General features: G+C 40.9%; 2 protein-coding genes across 3 annotated transcripts; both read right to left on the bottom strand.

Moving 5' to 3' along the window:
- Window positions 1–970: 970 nt before the first annotated feature.
- On the bottom strand, window positions 971–7,497 carry zmat1 (zinc finger matrin-type 1). Its single transcript, XM_030092437.1, has 7 exons — window positions 7,359–7,497; window positions 5,692–5,798; window positions 5,525–5,605; window positions 5,231–5,366; window positions 4,818–5,102; window positions 4,157–4,247; window positions 971–4,009 (listed from the first exon to the last, which is right to left on the bottom strand). The coding sequence occupies exons 1-7, from the start codon at window positions 7,495–7,497 to the stop codon at window positions 3,070–3,072; spliced, it is 1,779 nt and encodes a 592-aa protein (XP_029948297.1). The 3' UTR covers window positions 971–3,069.
- A 1,063-nt stretch (window positions 7,498–8,560) lies between these two features.
- gnrh2 (gonadotropin-releasing hormone 2) lies at window positions 8,561–9,172 on the bottom strand. 2 transcript variants are annotated; one of them, XM_030092443.1, is made up of 3 exons: window positions 9,032–9,172; window positions 8,859–8,942; window positions 8,561–8,681 (listed from the first exon to the last, which is right to left on the bottom strand). In XM_030092443.1, the coding sequence occupies exons 1-3, from the start codon at window positions 9,164–9,166 to the stop codon at window positions 8,643–8,645; spliced, it is 258 nt and encodes an 85-aa protein (XP_029948303.1). In that variant the 5' UTR covers window positions 9,167–9,172; the 3' UTR covers window positions 8,561–8,642. The 2 variants fall into 2 exon arrangements, with proteins under 2 accessions (XP_029948303.1, XP_029948304.1); XM_030092444.1 differs by having other exon boundaries at window positions 8,598–8,681; window positions 8,827–8,942.
- Between the last annotated feature and the right edge of the window lie 1,171 nt (window positions 9,173–10,343).

Genomic DNA, 10,343 nt, shown 5'->3' with positions numbered 1-10,343 from the left:
AAATACCAACTGGAAGGGAGTGGAGACGCAAACATTCCTCCAGAAATCTGTCAGTGTTTTATATTTACACTGGCGGTGGGGTGCAGCAGTTCTGTCTCCTAACTTCGTGAGGTAAAGTACGAGGTGCATTCGGATACAAACCCCAGTGAGGCGTGTGCCGTGACTCTGCAAACTATTTTGGCTCTACATGTACTGTATATGCCTTATTTGCCTTCACACTGGGAGTTGGATCCGGTCCTCTGCTGGGGTTACTGCGCTCGGGTCCTCTGGTCCCGGCTGGCCCGGGGGTCTCCACACCTTGGTGTTCGGGTTCCCTTGGTCTGACGGGGCTGAGGTTCGGGCGCTGGGCCCCTGTATTAATGACCTTCAACTTCTCCTGGTGTGGGCGGCCCCACTGGTGGTGTTTCCCATGATGCTCAGTGCCAGGCCATGTCTCCCCGTTTGAGCGAAATGGGTGTAGGTCTGTTTGTATGTGTGTGTGCACCTGGCTGTCTGTGTGTATGTGTATGTGTGTGTGTGTGTGTGTGTGTGTGTGTGTGTGTGTGTGTGTGTGTGTGTGTGTGTGTGTGTGTGTGTGGCATACTGATTGATGGTGCGTTTTTTTGTTTTTATGACTGTTTTTTGCTGTTGAGCACTTTGCGTTGTTTTTATGAATATGAAAAGTGCTCTACAAATAAAGATTGATTGATTTCATTTTGATAAACTAAGTTTTCTTTTGATTCCATCAGTCAAAATGAAAGACAACAAGAAAGCGTTGCATAACTTTTGATGTGTTCGTAGAAATCATCAGCAGCACGTTAAGTTCAGCTTGTATTTAAAATAAAAGGCTTTAGATCCTTCCAACAAAGTTGTTCAGTCAACCTCTTCTCCTTTTGTGATATTAATGTTCAAGACGCTGAAAAATGAACAGAGGATGAAACACCTGACGGCGCCCCATAAAGGAACGATGCCGACTGTCTAAATTCTGTCCTCAGTGAAACTCCTGACATATTGGTTCCATTTTAGACTGCACTCAGAGATGTGCGAACAGGCTTGAAAGTAATTTTCATTCATGACCAATGTGTCTAATGATCGATTTGATGCATGAACAAAATGTAAGAAGATTGCCCAGAGCTCCTGAAACTGAAGCATTAAACGGCTGACGTCTATATTTCACAATTAACTAAAACAATTTATTAAAAACACAAACAGAAACCAATTACTACTTAAATCAGAATTACATTTCGCAATGTTCTGGTCTGAAACTGACATAAACGATATGATATGTCGATGGACTTCTGTCACATTCCGGTTCTTCTTTGAACGTCATATTAGTAAATATGTTTTATACAGAAAAGCTGCAGCACATGCCAAATAAAACAACTTCAAAATTAAATTTTCTTTTCTTTTCAAAAACAAAGAGGATTTAAGCCTGGGAACTGTTTAAATGCTCAGCCAACCACAGAAACTTTATTCCTGAAAGTGCTGAATGTTCATTATCTATCAAACATGCAATTTGTTTTGTATATTTCTTTCTTCATATAGTGTTGAAGGTTTAGGGCGCTGCAGAGTCTGGTGGGGGTCTTAGAGCGAGAGGATGTGGGAACGCGACAGCTTTACGGGGGTCGAACATTCAAGCAAGACAAGGAAGGAGACCACAGGATTCTTTGAAAACAGGAGATCTCAGGGGGCTTCAGAGCTGCTCGATGGCGCTCGCCGAGCTGAGAAGCCCTTTGTTGGTTATCCCGCTTCAACGCCTCAACTCAAACGCTGCAGAGCTAAAAAGTTCATTTTGTCTGTTCCTCTCAGCCTTTTGTGACTCTTCATCTGTGTCTTCGAAAGAGCTGCTTTAAATTTATTTGGTTTGTATGAAGAGTTTATCATCATAATGCCTCCAAGATTCTGTAAGGACATTAAAGTTTTGTTTTTCTGTTTTTTACTCGGTTCCAAAAAGACCTTGACACTCTTCTTCACCTGTTTCAAGGTTTTTTTTTTTTTTTTTTTTCTTAGATAAACACACCAAGCTACTCATCTTGTTTTATATTTGACTGACAGAAGTTGATTAGGTTTTACAAAATTTATCAAAACAAGTAATCCCAGTGTCCTGACTCTTAACATTTAAAATAAAAACTGAATTATTGATAAAGTATAATGTGGCTCACAAGCAGCTCGGTTACCTCCGAAATTCAGGACTGAACATATTCAAGAAACCAAACTGTGGCTTTGTGAGCTGACTTTTTTAAAACACAATCAGAGGAATCATCATATCACTTGATTCTCTGTTTTGACAGTAAATAAAGCACTGGCGATGTTGTGTCTGGATCCCAGATCACAAGCCTCCTTCACTTAACCCGCCACATGTAACTCTGAACTTCAATTCTGAGGTTTGGAGAGGAGCTGTGCTCATTTTAACCTTTGCACCTGTATGACCACAAACACTTATTGTGCTCTATAAACATATAGACATGGCACACGTGTCGACACTTCTGTTGTGCAGAAGGAACTGGTAAAAGTCTTTGTTTCATATTCACCACTTCATGATATCAGTGGCGAGCAGAGGCTGTCCGCCTCTCACAGCCTCCTGACAGAAGAACAACTGCGCTCCAAAGGAAATGAAATAACTGAGCTTCTAACACCTGCAGACTTTTACTGGCTTTACTGGTGTTCAGAATGAAGCTCGACAGCATCAACCACAGGTTAGAGAAGGAATCGCAATTTATGATGTCTGCTGAGAAAATAAGTTCAGTGTTTGAATCACTTCCCTCGCTAACGTGTTGACAGGTTGAGAAGACTTGAACTTAGTTTTAACATGAACATGAAGGAACGTAGGAGATCCAAAATCACAGTCAGCAATTAGCAAAAAAACAAAAAAAACAAACAAAAAACAAGAGGTCAAATGAACAGGAGCCCCTGTGAAATGTAAACGCAGACTTCAGATTTAGATATATATATTAATTCTTTACAAATACTGACTCCATTCAGCTAGCCAGCTAGCACACCCACAGAGAAACCCACTCCAGTAGTTTGATCTGATTCTGAAACCTGTAAAAGTCTCCTTATTTCAGTTCACAGCAGTTGTGAAAGCAGAGCTCAGCATCCCAGAATGGAGTCATCCCACAGCTTCTCCTCTTCTGTTCTGGTGTCCGTCTTCTCTTTTGTCTTCTTCTTATCTCTCCTACATTTGGCTTTGGATGGCTCGTCCTGCCCCCCCTCCCTCTGTCCAACATCTGCTTCAGTCTGAATGTGCACTTCAGTTTCTCTTCTGCTCTCCTCTGTGTCTTCTGGTTTCAATTTGTCCATTTCCCTTTGAGGTCGTTCCACCTCAAGGTTCTCTTCCTGGAACTTGTTTTCTTTTCTTCTGTGTTTTCCGCGGTGTTTGGGCTTTTTTCTTCTCTCCTCATCTGACTCTACAGATTGCTCTCTCTCCCTCTTCCGATGCTTTCTGATCCTCTCCTCTTTCTCTGAACCCATACGTCGTTTCCCCCTGCCTCTCTCTCTCCTCGACCTGATAATCTTTCTCTTTTCCCGTCGCCTTTTTTCACTGTCATCACTTTCACTGCTGCTGCTGCTGCTATCGGACGAGTATGATGAAGTGGTGTATGAAGAGGAACTTGAATCGTTCGTAAACTTTTTCCTCTTTGCTGGCCGAGTTCTGAAACGTGGAGAGCTTGCTGATGACAGAAGTGGAGGAGGGTACCTGTGCTCCCAGCCATGCGTTGGCCAAGGCGGACCCTGATATGCCGGCTGCCACATTCTGGCTGGGTAATAACAGCCTGGATGGGACTGAAGAGGAGGGTGGGAGGCGGGAGGCGGCGCGCCCACCGGGATATTCAAACCTCTTACATCTCCCTCATCAAAGCCTTGACGCTCTTCTTCAACGTCTTCATCCTCTTTTAGCACAGCACCCCCGTCGCTGGTCTTGAGGGTGACTCCTCGAGCTTTCTGGACCTCAATATAGTCCGCCAGCTCGTCTGCAAATGTGCTGTAGACTTTTTGCTGCGAGTTGCACAGGTCAACCACCTTCTTCTCCCTGGTGAAGATCATATAAACTGGAATTATTTGATTATTCAATTTGCTAAATTAATTCATATTGGCTGGAATTTTTCCAAATTGCAAACAAACATTTGTGATATGATGATGCAAACCGCAGCACTTGTTAGAAAATGTCAGATCTTACCTAATCTGGTGTTTGTTTCCCGCCATGTGAGCCTGGTACATCTCCACTGAGTTAAATTGCAAACTACACATTCGACACTTCAGGGAGTTGGCTGGAAATAAAGAAATTTACTGTCATATGAATATTCAAACAGTGGAAAGAAAAGTTTTTTTTGTAATGCTAGCTATTGTTCACTCTGTGCCTCACTCATTTCCAAGTGTAATTTCTACCACAACTTGAAATCATTTTCTACATGCTGATGCCACAATACACAAAGTTCAAGTAATATCACAACAATAAATCTCACACAGAACGACCTTTCTACAAATCAAAATGAAGCACTTTAAATTGCCTTATGAACTTGCCTTGCCTTCCTCATCTACCATATTATCAAGCCTTATTGACAGAGAGAATTAGCTGCTTTAAACACCAGTGCTGTTTAATATTGAATATTAAATCAATGTTTGCTGCATTCTTTCTATGACGATACAGAAGAGGCCTTGCTTACATGTTGAGCTGCGGTGAACTTTTTTTGGGTGACCTGCAACATGCCTAACTGGACAGTAAACATAGCTCGAGAAAAAAGTCTCTATTACCGTAATTCCTCTCGGTTGCTAAATTAAATGAATATATGATAAAAATCCATCTTGATGTTAGACTCTAAACAAAGACCTTGTGTTACCTTGATGTGCGTCATCGCCCAACTCTTTGAGCAGCTCCTGTCTGGCCTGCTTCCTCTGGTGTCTGCGTCCATTGTAGTGCTGCAAGGCCATCTGCGGGTTGTTGAAGACCGCAGCACACAGGGCGCAGTACTTGTTTCGGTCTTTCAGATCAACCTCACTCAGTGGGGGGATCGTGGGAGCTGCGGGGTCCGTGGGATGCCCTGCAGCTGCTTCTGGGAGTATTTTCAGATCGGAATCCGGATCCTGAGTGACATTTGGTAAAGTATGGGCTTCTGAACGCTTTTCTATAAAAGTAAAGACATTTGATCATTTCTCTGAGGAAAAAAAAACTGTCACGGCAAGCAGTTGGTGATTTGTAACGCTGTAATTTTGATCATTAAGATACTTTCCCCAAGACAAAATCCACACTTGCCTGGTAGGTGAAGGCCTTGTTTGCGGAGATTTTTTGAATGGACCTTGCCTTCATAGTGTGATTTCGCCACCACGCTGGAGCTGAACACCATATTACATAACTCACAAAAACGGTCTTTACCAGTACTCATGGACCACTGTGGAAAAAAAAGAAGAATAAGAAAGCACAAGTAGAAGATGGTCTGGTGATGAATGATAGGTATACTTCTGAGCACAAACAGAAAAACTGCTTTCAAAGAATAAATAAGTATTAATTGGAAATATTTAAAGGTCAAATCTGTAATTAAACACTGACTTGGGGATCCTTGGAGTCTCTGTTCATTTCGGCTCGCTTAGCCTGCAGATACACCTTGAGTCTCTGAGCGTGTTTCTTTCCCTGCGGACAGCAGGGATTTGAGGCATTACTGCAAAAGCTCAAAATATATGCTCAAAAATATGGGTAGTGAAAAGTAAGGCACACACCTCATAGTGAGACACACGCTGAGATTCAAAACACAGCTCGGCTTCACACAAGTGACAGTAAGTGTCAGTGAAAAGCCCCTTTAGCAGCGCCTCCTCATTCATATCTCCTGTTAAACAGAACAAAGAAAAAAACAAAAAACAAACAAAAACTAAAGATTCAAACTTAATGCAAAAAGCAAGATAATTTTTAACCTGTTAATTAGCAAATTCACACATTTGATAAATTTTTAGCCAATAGTTTAACAAACAAATATGTCCAAGAGCTGTACTTGCTTATTATAGGACACTATGCTTTAACCATTTTTGTTTTGTTCATCAACATAGTTGTTTGGGATAGTGGAAACTTTTTTTTTTCAGATCTTATAAGTTATTTAAATATACCATGAAAAAGATATCCAAAATAAATCAGCATTACATCACCAAACGTTCTGTGCTACCCCCCACCCTCCAGACAAACCACCACCACCACCAAAATAAAGGCCAAAAACAAACAAAAAAAGAAATAACTGCATGCTTGACTGTCTCCACTCTGCGTGTTGCTGCTTCACGCCTCCTCAGAAACCAGCAGATTTAGTTGCTTTGTGCAAAAATTCCATTTTCAGAAATGTGCTGCCTCGCAAAACAAATGAAACAGACAAATCTAAGCAACACGAATCTACCCCAAGTTATCAAGCTTTGAGACTTGTAACTTTTTTTTTTTAAGAGTGTTTTTTGGTTTTTGGAAGGTAAATGTAGTAGATATCTGGAGATTGTTATTTCAAGTCAAACATATAGTTTTAATACCCATGAAGGGTTTTAAGCTGCACTACAAAAAAGATTTACAATTTAAGGACATTTAAATAATTATGAATCTATCAATTTAAGAATCATGCAGTTTATTCCACATTATTAAAGCAATACATTATTCCATGCCTAATTTGATTACATTAAAGCCAGATGTCACATATTGAAGTTTTGTGACCAGTGATGATTAAAAATCTGTTGTGAAGCTTGAACTGATTTGATCAGTAGAAGTAATCAATGTGAAAAACAAACAAAAAGAGTTAATTACTTCAACCAGCAGTGCCACACCTTTAAATATGTGCAAATGATCATGTCAACTGGATGGAGATTTGACATTTTTGATCAATGTAGGTTCGACAATAAATGATCAAAAAGGGAACAAAGTTACAGCATGATTTGTCAAATATTTTGAATCCCAATACACACACTATTGAATGTGCAGCGTGGTGTCCGGGTAGAGCTTTAAATGTTGTACTTACCAAATTAGTCACAGTAGCACTTAACAAGATGAAAGATTGTTTAGGTGTCGTGTTTGAAAGTACATGTGTGAAGTTTAAATAAAGAAAACAGAGAAGAGTTCAGCTGCTGTGGTACTTCCAACTGACAGCTCTGCTTTGTGTCTTTAGACAAACTTTCCATAACTCCACTGTCTGAGATTTAAATGGATGTAGAGACGGACTCAGGAGCACTTAAGAAGATAAAAAATATCGTCAACAGACATATTGTGACCTATATGACAGTTACTCTTGTTTACCAAACAGCTGATCTAAAGTAACGTGAGAATATTTAATGTTTTGAATACGCCCTTTAGCTAAAATGCTAACGTTAGCTCGGCAGTCAGGGCGGCGCACGGCTGAATTTCTCAGGTTCCAGACACAACTCACCTTTAACCTGGGTACTATCTGATTTAGTGTTTATTACTTTGTCAGCATCTGGGAAAGAGTTCGCGTTAGGGGAACGAAAAGTGCAGTTTGAAGCGTCTGACTCCACGCTGAGCGGAGTGCAGACGCTCCTGTCAGCCATGTTTTCCCTAGCTCTGTGGTGGCTGCGTACTGACGTCATAATCATACGTCACTCACGCAGTGAACGTGGAATCATTGACTCAGGCAGAATAATGTCACAATAAATTATATCTTTCTCAAAAAGTCGCTCAGTCGTGTCGTGGTTGAAGGCAGAGCCAGTTTATTTACATAGCACCATTCAGACAGAGTCATTCAAAGTGTTTTACAAGGAAATAAAGGAAATACATCAAAACAAAATGATGAGTACAGACATAAAAACAAGAATAAATTAAGTAAATGTGGAGAAGTAAATTAAGATAGAGGTAATTAAATCAGTAAAATCTATTGTTTAATGGAAACCTGAGCAAATAAGGTTTTAAGCTCCAATTTAGAAGAAGTGAGTCAGCAAGATATTTTTTCAAGTGAACTGCGTGGGAACCTATAACTGCTTCACCCTGTTTGCATCTGACTCTGGGATGGGAACACTCTTCCTGCAGATGTCAGGGGTCAGAATGTTTCATAATCTACGAGAAAATCTGAGATATATTTCGGCCCAAGACCATTCAAAGCTGTACAGACAAGAAGTGAGATTTTAAAGTTGATCCTTTGACACACATACAGCTAATGCAGAGATTGAAGATCAGGTGTAATGTGCTCCACCCTCTTTGTGTTGGTCAGGACTCTGAGAACAGCATCAATGTCTGCATGTTTAACTGTATGCCTCTGTGATTCACTGGCGACCTCTTCAGTGTGTACTATGTCTTTACTCATTCTTAACAACTCCAAAATTAGATAAAACCATAAAGAAGATGGTGCTCATTTTGATATGAGATTTCCTTTTGCTGTATTTCCTGAAAACTGGTACGTTTCACATTTCTAACTCACCATGAGATGAAATACCTCTGAAAGCTAAACCCAAACATATTTCCCCCAGATGCTGCAGATATTGTTTGTCACCAAAAACAAAGCCAATAGGTAATATCAAAATAGGTACTTTATTCTGGAACATGGACATCTCCACGATGGGTTTCCACAGAGGACAACAACAAAACAAGTTTACAGACCAACATAACGAAAAACAAAACATAAACAAGATTTTGAGAACACAGAATCACGTCTCAGTTCCAGATAGAAAATCAGAGTAGATCACAGTGAGATGAAGAACTGTCACTTTCTCTTCTGGAGTTCTCTTGCTAAGGCATCTAGCTGTGGAGAGAGTTATTTTTCAGGATTACACATAAGCACTTTGTTTCAGTTAACATTCAGCTCTAACAGGTTTGAATAACACTGAAAGATTTTTACCAGCCGTTTAAATTATTTATTGCTTTGGCATTAAACAGTGTAAACACACCTCACTGTTGATTTTGGTGTTCTTCTACTTACAACAATGTTTCTCAGGATGCCCCTCCTCTGGGGTCTCAGATAGCTGCACTCCCCTGCCTCACACAGCTTTATCTCCTCTGAAACCTGGGGGGGGAGTGAAAATGAGAGAAAAACATTCAGATATGAAACGTTTTCCTTCTCGACAGAAACATCCGTAACTGACTGAGCCCCACCTCTGATGTGCTGAAGGAGTCCAGCTCCCTCTTTCCTCCGGGGTACCACCCATGGGACCAGTGCTGGGCGTGAGCCACCTGAGCCCCCATGCAGAGAAGCACGCCCAGCAGCAACACCAGTCGGAGCCCACACATGCTGTTCTCACCTGAAAGCATTATGAAATATTTCAATGCAAGACATTTTAAACTGATGACTTATGTCAGCGGAAAAACACGCAATCACATGCACATACAATTTTTACATCTTAATATTCAAATTTTCTCAAAAACAACTTTTTCCCTTACCTTAGTCACAGCAGTCAAAACCTTTGCAATACTGACGTCCTGCGATGGCCAACACAGAAGCTCACTCCTCTTCTCTTTTACTGCTTTGTGAGCTACTGTCCTCACTGGCTCATCAGTACTTTCTTGTAAAAATCCTCCAAGTTCTCTTCCTCCTCCTCATTATAAGTGCTGCTTTCAAAGCTCCACCCAGTGAACGGTTGCATCACGGTTCTCTTTGGGCCCTCCATTATTGACCCCTCTGTCCTCGGGGTGAAATGAATGCTCCCCTGGGACAAGAGGTGTAGAAGCCCCAGCCAATTCCAATTAGCAGCTGCAAACAGCAGCGGTGTCCCCGAGAGCTCCCTCAGCTCACACTCGTCAGTCCAGACCCACTCACACACACACACGTGGAACAATCCATACAAGCGTTTTACTCACGCAGTGTCATGACACACAGCAAAAAGCTGTACATCTCATTTGCATCAAATGCTGGCTTCTTTCTTTGTCTGCTGAATGAGAGTCACCACATTGACCCATCACACATCCCCTGTTGACCTCTGTTGACCTCTCAATCAGGGGAACGTCAGAGGCGTCTGACGACACGGTGAACAAACAGATTCCTGACCGGGGCACTGACCGTATCGTTCTCAATCAGAGGGGGATTGAAGGTATTTACTTTTTCCAAATTTAAAATGTATAAACTGGTGTCTTTCAGGAAATGATGGATTTTGTCATATTGTGTTGACTAAGTAGAGCTTGAATCATTCAGTATAAAGCTTTTCAGGGTCAAGGCCTGAGCCTACTCTTTTAGAGCCACTTAATAAACCACTAGGAATCATATCGTGGTCATCAAGTCAGTGCTCTCAAAAGCCCAACCACAAATATACTTTAAGGTTTTTGTGCTATTTATGAGCCAAAGAAAAAAGTTTCAATAACTGTAAAAAATCCAAACAAACATTAAAATCTCAAGCACTTTATTAGGTTTGAACAGTATCTTGCTTAGAAAGGCCATTTCGCATTATATAATTATATATAATTTTATCATATA

This window comes from Salarias fasciatus, chromosome 5 (assembly GCF_902148845.1).
Source record: "Salarias fasciatus chromosome 5, fSalaFa1.1, whole genome shotgun sequence".
In the NCBI taxonomy this organism is placed as follows: Eukaryota; Metazoa; Chordata; class Actinopteri; order Blenniiformes; family Blenniidae; genus Salarias; species Salarias fasciatus.
Note: the sequence above shows the minus strand (reverse complement) of the source record. Positions and strands in the feature narration are given on the sequence as shown.